Source organism: Camarhynchus parvulus, chromosome 3, assembly GCF_901933205.1.
Source record: "Camarhynchus parvulus chromosome 3, STF_HiC, whole genome shotgun sequence".
Taxonomy (NCBI): Eukaryota; Metazoa; Chordata; class Aves; order Passeriformes; family Thraupidae; genus Camarhynchus; species Camarhynchus parvulus.
Genome location: NC_044573.1, coordinates 11,992,018 through 12,005,453, shown reverse-complemented (window position 1 = coordinate 12,005,453; position 13,436 = coordinate 11,992,018). Strand labels below are relative to the sequence as shown.

General features: G+C 42.3%; 1 protein-coding gene across 1 annotated transcript in view; it reads left to right on the top strand.

Moving 5' to 3' along the window:
- Nucleotides 1-2,120: 2,120 nt before the first annotated feature.
- Nucleotides 2,121-13,436, top strand: part of PPP1R21 (protein phosphatase 1 regulatory subunit 21) — a 31,662-nt gene continuing 20,346 nt past the window's right edge. The window contains exons 1-8 of the mRNA XM_030945823.1: nucleotides 2,121-2,286; nucleotides 4,872-4,940; nucleotides 5,329-5,475; nucleotides 7,242-7,343; nucleotides 8,002-8,166; nucleotides 8,267-8,325; nucleotides 10,688-10,782; nucleotides 13,049-13,101. Of these exons, the coding sequence (XP_030801683.1) occupies nucleotides 2,227-2,286; nucleotides 4,872-4,940; nucleotides 5,329-5,475; nucleotides 7,242-7,343; nucleotides 8,002-8,166; nucleotides 8,267-8,325; nucleotides 10,688-10,782; nucleotides 13,049-13,101 (750 nt within the window). The 5' untranslated portion in view covers nucleotides 2,121-2,226. The remainder of the gene's footprint in view (nucleotides 2,287-4,871; nucleotides 4,941-5,328; nucleotides 5,476-7,241; nucleotides 7,344-8,001; nucleotides 8,167-8,266; nucleotides 8,326-10,687; nucleotides 10,783-13,048; nucleotides 13,102-13,436) is intronic.

The following is a 13,436-nucleotide window of genomic DNA, read 5'->3' as shown; positions in this document are numbered from 1 at the left end:
ATTTATCACCTCTAGCACTACCCACTACTGAGGAACAGCTATGAAGACACTGTGCTGAAATCAAGTGGAAAAAAATGATACCATGGAAACGGAACAAAAATAATAATTTGCTGCTACATCTCTGTCCTAGACCGGGAAGCCCTTAACCTGCAAATCACCAGATGCTCAGCATATACTGGTGAAGTCTCATCACATTTTTGCCTTATTACTCTTTTCCTTAAATATCTGTTTCCAGTCATGTTCAGAAACAAAATTCTGCATTGACTGGCAGTACCAAATACACCTTTTATGAAGTTTTTATTTTCTGCTTGAAGTGTGCTGATGGTGTATACATGTTTAAATATTTGGCCAGTCTGAGGATAAAGAAGCAAATATGAGATAAGTAGCAGAGCCTCAGCAGTGTCAAAAGGATGGCTAAGTGCGGGAGAAGCTCAAAGGTGGCTCTGAAACAGAGAGCTACACGCTGGAGAGAAGGGAGCAGAGAAGGGCCCCTCCAGGACAACACTGGGTGCAGAAAGCCAGAATCACAAAATCACAGAATTGTCAGGGTTGGAAGGGATCTCAGGAAATCACCCATTCCAACCCCTCTGCCAGGGCAGGGTCACCTGGAGCAGGTGACACAGGAGTGTGTCCAGGTGGGCTCTGAGTGTCTCCATGGAGGGAGACTCCACAGCCCCCATGGGCAGCTGTGCCAGGGCTCTGCCACCCTCAGTGTGAAGAAATTCCTCCTCATGCTGAGGTGGAACTTCTTGTGTTTCAGTTTACAGACACTGCTCCTCGTCCGCTGGGCACCACTGAACAGAGCCTGGCACCATCCCCTTGGCACCTTGAGATATTTACATGCATCTCTTCACTGAGATCCCCTCTCAGTGATGCCCCAGACTGTGGAATTCGGGTTTCTGCATGGAGAGGGCACTGCACAGCCCGGGATCTACCCGTGCTCTTCTTCACTGGCATATAATGGATACACTCAGTATCTCCTTGTGAAAAATGCGTATTTTAGGATTGGCTTTTCGCAAATATTAAAATGAATATTATATGTGTTGTGTTAGAAAGTAATGCTGTATTATTTTTTTAGTGTGTTAAATATAGTTTTAAGTTATAACATAATGTTAAAATAGAAACTATGCAATGTAGGATAGGTTTTAAAAAAAGGACTTGCACCAAAATAGCAGCAACAAGACACCTGAATCTTTCAGAAAAAAAGAATTTATTGTTCTCTTATCAGACGAAATGAACTTCTTCCCGCCTCGCTCAGTCATGAAGATGCCGTCAGGATTCAGAGGAAGAAGCTGACACTGACCACATAGAATCCTGTGTTTGAATGGAATTTATGCATCATGTATGAGATGTATGAATATGCAACAGGCTGTTGTTTTAAAGGGTTAATCTCTGTTAACATGTGTCCTTTTCCGGGCTTATTTTGCCCAGAAAAAGGTACCCGAACGTCCATAACTCTTTGTTTTTATTTGTCTCGTATTGTCCTAATCCAAATTGTCCAAATTATTATTACTCTCATGATATTGCTATTTGTAATAATCATTTTTTTATCATTAGACTTTTAAAATTTTAAAAACAAGTGGTTGGCGTTTTTCACATCCTTCAGTGAGAGCTGGAGGCTGTGGGGAGAGCCGGGCGCGGGCACTGACGCGCACTGGGCGCTGAGGGAAGTGTCGGACTCGCCTTTTGTCTCACTCAGTCCGCCATGCGCCCGCGAATACGCGCGGCTGCCTCAGTGTCTGCGCGAGTCCCGGGGCTCCCCCTGCCGACAGCGCTGCCCGGCCGGGGAGCCGCGGGACCGGCACGGTGCCAGGCAGGGATGGCGCCGGGACACCGGAGCATCGCGATTATCGCGACATGAACCCCCTGCCTCGTTCGCGGGCGAAGCTTTTTGGGCGGGGCGGCGCCCCGTAGCCCGTTGCCGAGGCAACGTTGCCGGGGGGGCCTCGCCGGTGTCACGTGACCAAGACCACTCTACCCCCCCGCAACCGCGCCCCCTTCCCGCCGCCATCTTGGAAGTTGCGTCAAGATGGCGGCGCCGGCGGCCTAAAGCTCCGCCCCCGCCGCCTCGCGCACGGCGCGGTTACGTCACCGCGTTCCCGCCGCCCTGAACCCGGAAGTGCGTCTTGCCATTCGCGGGCGTGCGGGGCCGGCGGGAGCGCCCGAGTCCGGCCGAGCCCGCCCGAGTCCGGCCGAGCCGAGCGCGGCCGAGCCGGCGGGGCGGAGATGGCGGCGGCGGCGGAGCTGCAGGGGAAGTACCAGAAGCTGGCCCAGGAGTACTCCAAGGTACCGGGCACCAGCGGGGCCCGCAGTGCCGGGGCTGCAGCGCTGCTTTCCGCGGGAGCGCGGGATGCCGGGGGTGCCTCTCCCGGACGTGAGGCGGGGGGTGCGGGTTTGCGGGTGCCGGGGGAGCGCGGCTAAACGGCCCCGTGTGCAGGACGTGCTGCCGTGCCCACGCCGGGCTCGGCTGTGCCGGGGCACTGACGCTGGCAGTGCTTCCCTTGCTCCCCGCTTCCAGGCGGGCTCGGGCCCTGGTTTTGCCCGCTTGGCGGTGAACATTTGCTCCGGTGCCGGCCGTGCTCCCCCCGCTGAGCTCCCGGGTGCGGGAGCGAGCAGGACATTTGCTTCCACGTTTGCCTCCTGTCTGTCCCCCTTTTTCTGCCCTAGGTGATTTTGCATCCCGTTTCTGGTGCTGCTTAGCACAGGGCTTGCAGAGATGTGTAGCCCATAGTGGAGGATGCCTTTCCTTTCCAAGCGACCTGAAATGACTGGTGAAATAGTGGAGCCTTGCTTAGTACAGAGCCTTTCATTCTTTCTTCTTCACTGAAAGGAAGAGGAGATTCTTGGTCTTGAGTGGCAGAGTCCTCCAACAGCCTTGGGGAAGAAAAGCAGCACTTTTTGTGCAGACCCACATCAGCAACTGGCACAAAGCACTTGTCTGTGTTTGACACTTCTCCACTTCTCCCAGCTTACAGAACCATGTCTCTTAAACACTCTTCTCCTTGGAACTGTTGCAAAAACACCATGTGTAGCATCTAAATAGTTCACAGATAGATAGCCTTTTAATGCTGCCACAAAATAGTTTCAAAAACATTTAATTTGCTTTGCAGCTTTGTAGGTCACAGAATTCACATGCCTTGGTTTATACAGAGGCTCTGTTATTCCTTGGAGATCAGTAGTGGCTGAGGATGAGGTAATGGAGGGATTTTGGTGCTTGATTCCTGAATGAGCATTGGAAATGTGGACTTCTGACTATAGCTTCCAAAAGTTCCTGCTGCTGGATCCTTTCTTTTAGTATCATGGTGCCTAGAAGCTTTCTTTGAGCTTCACCATGCACTTCTCAGCCCGTGCCATTTCTCCTTTGCTAGAACTATTTTTTTTTCATCTCATCCCATTTCTCATGCAGTCCAGCTCATTATGGGTCTCCCCTTTGCGGAGCCCTCTTCTCTTTTTTGTTGGCTGCCTGTTGTGTGCAGGTGGAAATGGAGAGTAGCCCTGGAGTAGCCTGCTCACCTAAAGGTGCTCTGAAAGCCATGGAGAAAGGTGGGCAGGAGTTTGACAGACTCAAGCAGTGCTGAGGGAATTCCCTGCCAAAGGATTGCTTTTCGTCTTCATTCACGGACAGTTCAGAAGGAGGATGAGGAGGAGAAGAAACTCTGAAAACACACAAGCTGCAGCTTCCTTCTCTCCTGAAGGAATATTCAAGGCAGCTTTGTGGCAGCCTGTGTGGGTCCCACCTCAGCTGGGTCTGTGGGTGCAGCAGGACTGAGCTGCTTCATTCTCTGCTCCTCACATGTCCCTGCAGTAGCAGCTATGGCACGGAGTGGAAAACTCCACTGCTCCTTCTTGCTAGGGAAACCTGTGCTTGGAAGTTTTTCTGTGTGCTCTGGGAGGTTTCTTGTCTTGCCTTTGTGATGCCTGAGCAGCACAGTGGGAACACTGCAGGGGAAGCAGCTGTGCTGAGCAGTGACTTCTGACCTTTCAAACACACTCAGTCCTCACACTGAAACAATGAGCCACTGCTGTTTTACACTGAGTCTTGCCTTTTATGCACCTGCCAGATACCTGCACAAACCCTTTTAATTTATATCTGCAACAGCTGGACTCACACATGTCAAATGAATGCAAACTGCCTTTGAAGAAACCAGGATCCAGCAATTTTCAAGGAATGGGAAGATGGAAGTGTCAGTATCCTCATTGCTGCAGGGTAGATGTACTCTGTGGAATGACTCTGTGGGAAATAGATTTCTTGAGTATCACTTTTCACTGCAGTGATTTTAGCTCAGATTTTGGATACTGTGTAAGTAAGGCTTAGAGGGCTTTTCCTTGTATGCTTTTTATGTCACTCTGTTCTCTCTGGATCATCTGCTGCCACTGGTAATAAGTAATTTTGCGTTAGACTCCTCTTGAATTGATTCAGATTTTTGACTTTATGAGTCCTGCTTCTCTTCCAGAACTGGTTGTAAACATTTTTGGGAAGAAGAGGGGAGGGATAGAAATAGCCCTGAATATGACCAAGAACTTCATTAGTCAAGGAAGAGGTTGCAACTTTTTCATAGTTGTTCCTAGTTCTTCAAATGTTAACTATGTTTAAGTAACTGGTATCCAAGGGTATTTATTGAGTAAGAATTCTGTTCTGTTTGAGCAAAATGTTCAGATGGTATAGTTACTTCTTGTTCTTTGGCAAGTCAGGATATGAATTGGATGCCTTTTCAACCTGATACCACTGCTATCTGCCTGATGGGAATACTTGAAAAAGCATTCACTCCTGGCACTCTCCTGAGAGAATGTGATGCTTTCTGCACTTTCTCATGGATGGCTTTTGTTCATTCTGCTGTCATGAATAGTTACTGGCATCTCTTGTTTTTCAGCTTCGTGCTCAGAACCAAGTCCTGAAAAAAGGAGTTGTAGATGAGCAAGCAAACTCTGCCTCACTGAAGGTAATCTCTAAAAACTGCTCGTGTCAGGTGTATTAAGCTGTGACAAAATAAGTAGATTGGGTTACTTTTTATTAAAAAGTAATGTCAATAAAAGAATGAAGAGGGGCCTTGATTTTAGTAAAAGAATTCCTGTTTTGCAGCTAGCCTGTTGTTCTCTGTGAGTGCTGAGTTTGTAAAAGGGGAAGTTTGATTCTTGATAATTATAGAATTAAATAGCTACTTGGGTATGATCTGTGACCAGCTCAAGGAAGTGAAATACACTTTTTTAGTTCAGAAATGATACTTTCTATCTCTTCAGTGTTTCAAAAGTGTAGCAATTTTCTAACTTGTTCTTGTTTTTAGCAGGTAAAAAAAAAGTGATGATTTAAATTTTTTTTTTGTCATTCAGGAACAATTGAAGATGAAGGATCAGTCCCTGAGGAAACTGCAACAAGAAATGGACAGCTTGACCTTTCGAAATCAGCAGCTTGCCAAGCGGGTGGAGCTACTTCAGGATGAACTTGCATTAAGTGAAACTCGGGGCAAAAAGAACAAGGTATGTGCTGAGGGCAAAAAAAACTTGCTTAGCAGCTGTCTGCTCCTCACCTGTCAAAGCCTTATCCTGAGTTTAAGCAGTAGGTATTTTGTGTCAAGGGTTGAGCTGAATATTCTTGTCAGAACTTGTGTTATTTTACCTGATGTGAGTGAAAATACCCATAAAACAGGCATTGAGATATATATTGCATGCTGTGTAGTTCTCTACTCTTCTAGTCTGTCAGCTGACTGATGCTGAATTGCTGTCTTCTTTTATGGATATTTATTAAGTGTTCAAAAAAGTGGGAAATACTTTGGAGCTCTATGGTTAGTCAGCTGCTCTGCAGAAAGCTGATCACTCCTCATTTCCCATCCCCACCTCTTTGCTTTGTAATTTTGATGTTGGTAGTTAACTCTTCAGCCTGTGATCATAGCTTTTCTATGTGAATCTTGTCAAATGCTTTGAAATCTAAATTTTTAGCTTGTATTCTTTGTTATTTCAAAATGACAGAATGATTTCAACACTGTGATCTTTTCTGCCAGAATGCTTGCTGATTAAACCTTGTGATGTCATATTCTAAGACCAACTGTGCCTTCTGTAGGTAACATCACAATTCCAGAGGTGGTGTGCTTGGACTGGAGTAATTCTTAATTCTCAAGCATCTCTTGCTGCTTTCCTCATGAAGAAACTCCCTCTTAATTACTGCTGTCTTTTCTTTTTGGTGCTGTCTTTTCTCAATGTGCTGTAGTTATCAAGACTGGCTTTAAAGAAATCATTCAATTGATTAGTAATATGGTCATCCTCCTTACTTTTCCCCTAAACTCTTGCCCATTCTTCTGCTGCCCAATTCCTTGACAAGCACAGTGCTTCTGACTACATTATTCATGCACCACAATAGATTGTTCTGTCCAATGCAGTTTTACCCTTCTGTTCTTTTATTTCAAACTGTGTAAGTTACTGTTTTGCTAGCTGTGTTTCCAAATTTTCAAGGACATCAGCCTGTCTTTAGTAGCTTTACAAACAATTGCCACTGAGTTTCTTTCCTGTTAAAATGCACAGCTTTAGTTCCCTGATCTGTGTCAGAGTGCAATCCCTTTAGAAGGAGCAGAACATGTGCCCATATCTCAGGTGGAGTTCACAGGCTGGCATCAAACACAGAGGTGACTTATCTGCCCTGCATATCCCTAGTTCTTGAGGTTTGGTTTTGAGTTTAAATGCATAGAGTCTCCCCTGTGTTTGGAGATAATACCTTTCCTCAGCAGTGTGGTATGTGGGATTCAGTGATGGTCTGAGTCTTTTGGATTAAATAAGTGGAAAATGAGAAAACAGGCAGAGGGGTGTATGTGGTTGGTGGGAAGGGAAGAGCCTGTGCTTCCATGGCACCTTGTGCTGCAGCCTGCTGAGAGCAGCCTGCCTTACACCTGGGCACACATGTGCCTTACACACAGCTAGCAAACCAGCTGAGCTGGGTATGGAGGGTTTGGGATTGCTGATTGCATGGGATCATGCAGGATCCCAGTGAATTCAGGTGGGCTGCTGCCCATCCCAGTGATTGATTGATTCCCTGTGAGTGTGAATGGAGTGGAGGCTTTCCCCAGGCAGGGTCACAGGGGTGTGAAGGAAAGTGTGCTGCCTTGAGGCTGGTGCTGAGTGCAATATTCACACTTTTGATGTGTCAGTCAGTGTCAGCAGGACATCTCCTGGTGTGCCCCTCTGGGAATTACCTGTGGGAGCTGTTCTCACAAACGTGGGACTTGGAGATAATGAGTGCATTTTGACTCTTTTAGAAAAGTGTAGAATCCTCATCTCAGCTGAGTCAAGAACAGAAAAGTGTCTTCAATGAAGATCTTCAGAAGAAAATAGAAGAAAATGAACGACTGCATATACTTGTGAGTGAAATTGTGTTTTGCCTTTATTGTTGGTTCAGAGAACTGGTGTTACAACCAAGGATATGGAAAGTAAAGTGCTGTCTAAAAACTGGTGGGTTTAGAAGATTAGTTGTATGCAAAGCAGTAGATTAGATCAGATTGTTTATAAAGATGTTCCCTAGGCAAATCAAGTATTTTGATTTTGGATTCTTAAGACAGTGTGTGGAATCACATAATATGTGTTTTCTCATTCAGATTTTTAATTTTTGGTGACAGCTGCCCTACTGAAAATAGCCTGGTACTGATAGGAAATTTCTTATTAGTTCATTTACTGTTTCAGAATTGCTTTAAAGTTTAAAATACTTTCTTCAAGTTGCCTTAATTAAGAGCTACTTCCCCAAAGTGGAATGCATTTCACTTTAGAAAACTTGAGAAAAACCTTTTGGCTCAAGTTCAGTTTTTTGTGTGCTTGCTATTAGTCAGCAATATATTTAAAGAATGATTACTCTTACAAAACTTTCCTGAATCCTTTCTCTGTAAATGAAATAAATTTTCTGTTTGTCTGAGAACTGGTAATTGCTGTTAACCTGATCTGCCTAATGAAACTGGAGTAACTTAAAGGACTGGATTCAATAGTAAAATGAAGCTTTTTAAAAGAGCTTTTCTTTCCTTCCTGTAGTTCTTTGAAGCAGATGAGCAGCACAAACGTTTAGAAGCAGAGCTGAGGAGCAGACTGGAGGTTTTGGAAACAGATGCTGCCCAACACCAAGCTGTGGTGGACAGCTTAACAAAGAAATACACAGAGACCATAGAAAAGCTGCAGAATGATAAAGCCAAACTAGAAGTAAGGAGTTTTTCCTCTTGCTTGCAAGTTTGAAAAGTTTTGAAATGCAATGTCTTGCTGTGTCAGCACTTACATTGTGAGATTATCTTCTTGCATAAAGATCAAGTCTCAGACACTAGAAAGAGAAGCTAAGGACTGTAGGCTTCGAACTGAAGAATGGTAAGTGGCTTTATTTCATTGATGTAAAGAAATAATTGCTGTGAAACATTAACTGGATTGTTTTTTAAGAATAATAACATTTTAAAAAGGGGTTTAGTTGAAAGACTTTGATAAAACTCAATTTGTATTATCATGAGAACAAATGTGAGCAGTGCAGGTCAAGCCCCCCTTTTCCTTTGCTATGTATGGAACCAGACAATTCCACTAGACAATTTCTGCTTTCAGTAAGAGCAGTTTTGTCTCCAAGCTTTTTCAATACCACTATGTTGATGAAAGTTTGAGGAATTTATTTGTAATTGAAAACCACAGAAAGTAAAAACTTGTATGAAACAAAGATATGTGAGTTTGTAAAAACTGCTTCTAAGAACAGAGTTTGAGTAACATATGCTGAGAGAACTGATGGAAAAGAGTTTCATAAATCCCCCTTCACTGCAAAAGTTTCCTGAACAATTTTTTTTTCTTCAGGTATAGTGTTCTCAGCTGGAATATTTGAAAGTTTTTATCAGGGAATGATATTGTTAGTTTTGGAATATTTCCATTGTCTTGAAGACAAGTTGTAGCAGTTGAGGACTGCGGCCCAAATGAAATTAGGGTGCATTTCTCTGAAGTTCATTAAACTGCATTTTTTAGAAGATACATGTGCAGTACAGATCTTTAATGTAATGAATAAGATGTATAGTGAATGATCAGATGCAGAGTTCCTTCTTTCACATGGTAACCCTCAAGTGTGTGTTTTAATTATGTCAATAGATGTGCAGATACTTGTATCCAATAACTCCACTAATACAAGTCAGCGTTTCACTAAAAATGACTTGCAAAAGAGGAGGAAAGCTGTGTTTGGCTGCTGTTTGCTTTTTTTATGGTGTTTGAAAAGCTTTAGTTTTAATCTGCTACTAGTCAGTTCAGGCTTTGTCTCTCATGTTCTATGGTGACTGGGTAATTGATGTCATTGTAAAAAGTTACCCCTACTAATTTTAAGTTATACTGTATTAAGTTTTTAAAAGTAATAAAGCCTGACACTTCATTTTAGACACTGAAATCACTGTCTGTTGAACACATGGCAGGATGTGTCTCTGAGAATACTGCCCTTCTGTTTCCCTGCTTTGTCAGGGGAAGAGATCCATTTGCCTCTGACACCCACACTTTACTCGGAAAAGCCAGAGGATATGGGACTTGACAGCCTGCATGCTTTGAAAATTAAAGGGCAGAATGTAAGGCAAAACATGTCAAACTACTTGTTTGTCATTCCTCTAGGTCTGAAAAGGAAATATCAGTACATTTGCAGTTTGTCTAGGAATTCAGTTTCTAGCATGCTCAGGGCTGCTGCAGTACCTGCTGTACAGTTTCTATGCAATTATGGAGCTGCTCTCCAAGAAAAAGATTTGTTAATGTGCATGAGCTACCTATTGACCAGTTTCTTCATATCTCCCTTGTCTATTTTGGATTATTTTGCTTTGTTAGAGTTGCTAAGTTTCTGTGTGTCAAATATTGTAAGAAAAGAAAAAACGTGTCACTTTGACACCTTTCCCCCACCCTCCACTACATGTGCAGGAGTTCTAGATGTCAAACAGGAAGCAAAACAGTGAAGAATTTGGGGGCCTAAGTTGGGTAAGGTGTGGAATTTGGTCTGAATCAATAATGGAGTGTTCTTTGTAGATATATGTATATAATGCTGGAACATGTTACTGTTCATCTCAGCAATCTATTCTCATTTTATTAGTAATCTTAATTACTTAGGTTCACATGTACATGCACAGTCAAATGCAAATGAAGAAAATTTAGAGAAAAATCACTTGAGAATGCATCAGGAACATAATTGTCAAGTCTTGTCAGAACAGACAGTATCATGGCAATGTTTAAATATGGGTTTTGAAAAACTTTTGAGATATCTCAAATAGCGATGTGACATGGTTAATTGAATTATTGACAACTCATTAACTGCTTATTGGAATACTGCATTGGATGCATAGTAACTAGTTTGGACGCCCTTTTACCTTCCCATCCAAATTCTAGTAGAAAAGAATGCCTTCATATAGCTTATATAATAGTTGCACTATAAGGAAATAAGGTGGATTTTAACTCTGAGGTAAATGGAGCATCTCGGGAATTTAGGATTTACAAGTTTATGGTAACTTTCATTGCTTTTGTTAGGGATTAGGATTCAATGTTGTGTTAAATATGAGATAAAAGAGGACAAATGACTCCCACTCTATTTGTTCTGTCTAACTTCTAGAAGGAGACAGATACCTATACACTCAAGGGATGCCTCTAGTGAGATATGGTGTTGGTGATACAGATGAAATTGTAAAGGTTTACAATGTGTGTGTGTGTGTGGTTTTTCGTTTGTCTCTTTGTTATTTAGCCAGCAACAGCTAAAGAATCTTCAAGCAGCTTTGGGCAGTAGACTGGAAGAATCTCTATGCATAATTAATGAAAAAGTACCTTTTAATGACACAAGTACGTATTGCCTTGGTCTGGGTATCTTGTTTGATTTTTTTTTTTTGGGTATCCATCTGGAGGGAGTACTCCTTCTGAATTAAAATGTATTAGCTGTAAGAAATGTTGGACATCTGAACAGACACTTGGAGGTAACTGTAGTAAGTATTCCTGATACTTGTCATGGTCGTCTTCAGTAATTCTAAAATACCAAGTCTTTATATGTATAATGAAAATTGAAACTTTTGAAGGCTTTTGAGTGATTTGCCACTTGTCTTATTTAGTGTTGACAGAATATTGTAAATGATGAAGGAACACAGTCAATTTAATGGCTGGTCCATAAAGATTGGATACTCATCTCAAAGAGTATTATTTTTGGCAGGGTATATTCAAGAGGTGCAGTAAGATAAGGTGGGGGAAAACTGGTGGCTGCATAGATATTGCATCAGTAATGGTCTGCACTTATTACTGGTGGGGAATTTCTGTCTCATTGATCAGAAAACACACAGAGTAGTTCATACCTGAAGGCCGTCTTAGGCTTGTTTGTCCCTTCATGGGGAAAAAAGCCCTTTGGACCTGGGGACTTTTACCTGAAGCAATGTTTTTCTGCTTCCTTTCCAACTGCTGCTAGATCAGCTGAAGTGCAGAGGAGCCCCTGGAGTTAGGAGTGCTCAGCCTTTGCATGGCTTTGGTACAAGCATGGGTTAGTATGTGCTGCTGTGCACTGTGTGCTTTCCTAAAGAGCTGAACACAAGGCTGGGCAGGCACTGCCTGGACTCTGCTGGACCCTTCAAGAGAAGGGCCTGGAATAGTGAAAAGGCTGAAAGTAGTGAAGGACCAGAGAAGTGAAAAGAGGCTTTTGAATTTCTTGTATGTTTCATTGGTGGCTTTAGCATTTTTTATTCAGTTTAAAACCTGCTGACAATGTTTTAAGTAGCCTTAGGTTCTCTAAAAGCTGATCTGGCAGGTGTTGCAGGGGTGAGTGTGCCAAGCTCTCCACTGGTTTGGCAATCCAGTGAGTCTTGGCTTAGGAACACCAGATCATCATCTCTGCAGGAAATGTTGACTCCCATACAGCTCATCATACTGAGGTGCTGGTGCCTAGAGTTGGGATCCTTTTCACTTCTCTCACTTTGCCTGGCATCTGCTGCCTATTTCTGCTTCTCTGGCTTCTTTAGCTTGCATTTTTTTAGGTGCTTATCATTGTAGCAAGAACTTTGATAAAATAATTTATCTGCTCACTCAGCTGCCATAGCTTTATGCCTTTGCTTGTGTAGTAGAAAACAGTGCAAACAGAGAACATTTCTTTAGTGATAGATCAGTGGAAGTCAGATGTTTGTTTGCTGTGGATTCCAGCTGTCTTCCTATAGACCCTGTAGTTGGCTTCAAATGTAACTAGCAGCTAATTTCAGTAACAATCAAATGACTGCTAAGCATGATTTACAGAGCAGGAAAACTTTCCTGAAGCATTTAGTTAGAAATAGGATTCAATAATTTTGGACAGGGTTATTTTACTCTAAATGTAACTACTTTTTCCCATATCTTAATAGCCAAATGTGAATGACACAAAAGGAATAAGAAACTGTAAATTTCTTTTGTGAGCAAATTTTAAACTAATCTGGTTGTTGTTCAACTGAACTGAGAATGGATGTGACTTCTTTTAAATCTCTAAGACTTTGTAAGCTGTTCTCTAGGTACAAATAGCCCTCTGCCCCTCTAATTGTGGCTGCTTGTAACTGAATAACCCTCTGGTTACTTCATGACTAGAGAAGAATGCTGAAATAAATGGAGAGTACATCTTAGTCTAAATTATCAACATATTAAATGTATACAAGAGCTTTAAAAAATGTGGAAACCATTCAAAAATATATTAGTCTTACTTGGCCCCTCCTTGGCATGTAATTGAAATTTGAAGATAATCTTGAATTCTTTAAGTGTGTTTTCTTTTAAAATATTTTTTCACTCTTGTTCGTGATGAATATTGTTCTTTGGGCAAGAGAAGTCTGCTCTTATTTTTCAAATTCAGGGTCATCAGATGATTAAATTTGACTTACAGTCTGAGGCAAGTATTGAACTGCTTTCCCTTCCACTTAATCACAGAAACCCTTAAGTGAGGATATTTAGGCCTACTTTATTTGAGTCAATTGTTTGTATCTCTTTAGTTAATATTGCTTACATAACCTGTAATATCCCTGCAATGAATTTTCTTTTTTAAATTAGTATTTACCAAAAAATGTCTCTCCCCCACAATTTAACAAGTGCTTAAAACTCAGTTTTTGTCCTGTAGGATCTGCTCGATACAATGCCCTGAATGTACCATTGCACAACAGAAGGAATCAGGTAAGTGCTTCTTGTGCTTTCATGTGACTCTGCACAGCTTTCTACACAGATGCTGAAATAAAACCAGTCATTTTAGTACCTCAAATGGCAGAAGATAGCCTGTCTTACTGCTGCCATGATTTTCTGAGAGCATTTCTGCCCACAGAGCCTCTGCACTTCTCAAGAGCTTGTGTATATTGTTGTTACATCAAGGAGTCTTATTAAAGTTATAAGAAATATTCTTTTATTATTGTGTCTACCTTCAGTAAGCTAGAAGGTGAAGCATTTCATTTTTAAAGTTGATTAAAAATTTGTTGAGAGGTCTTTTGTTGGAAAAAGGTAGGTTTGGTATCCTA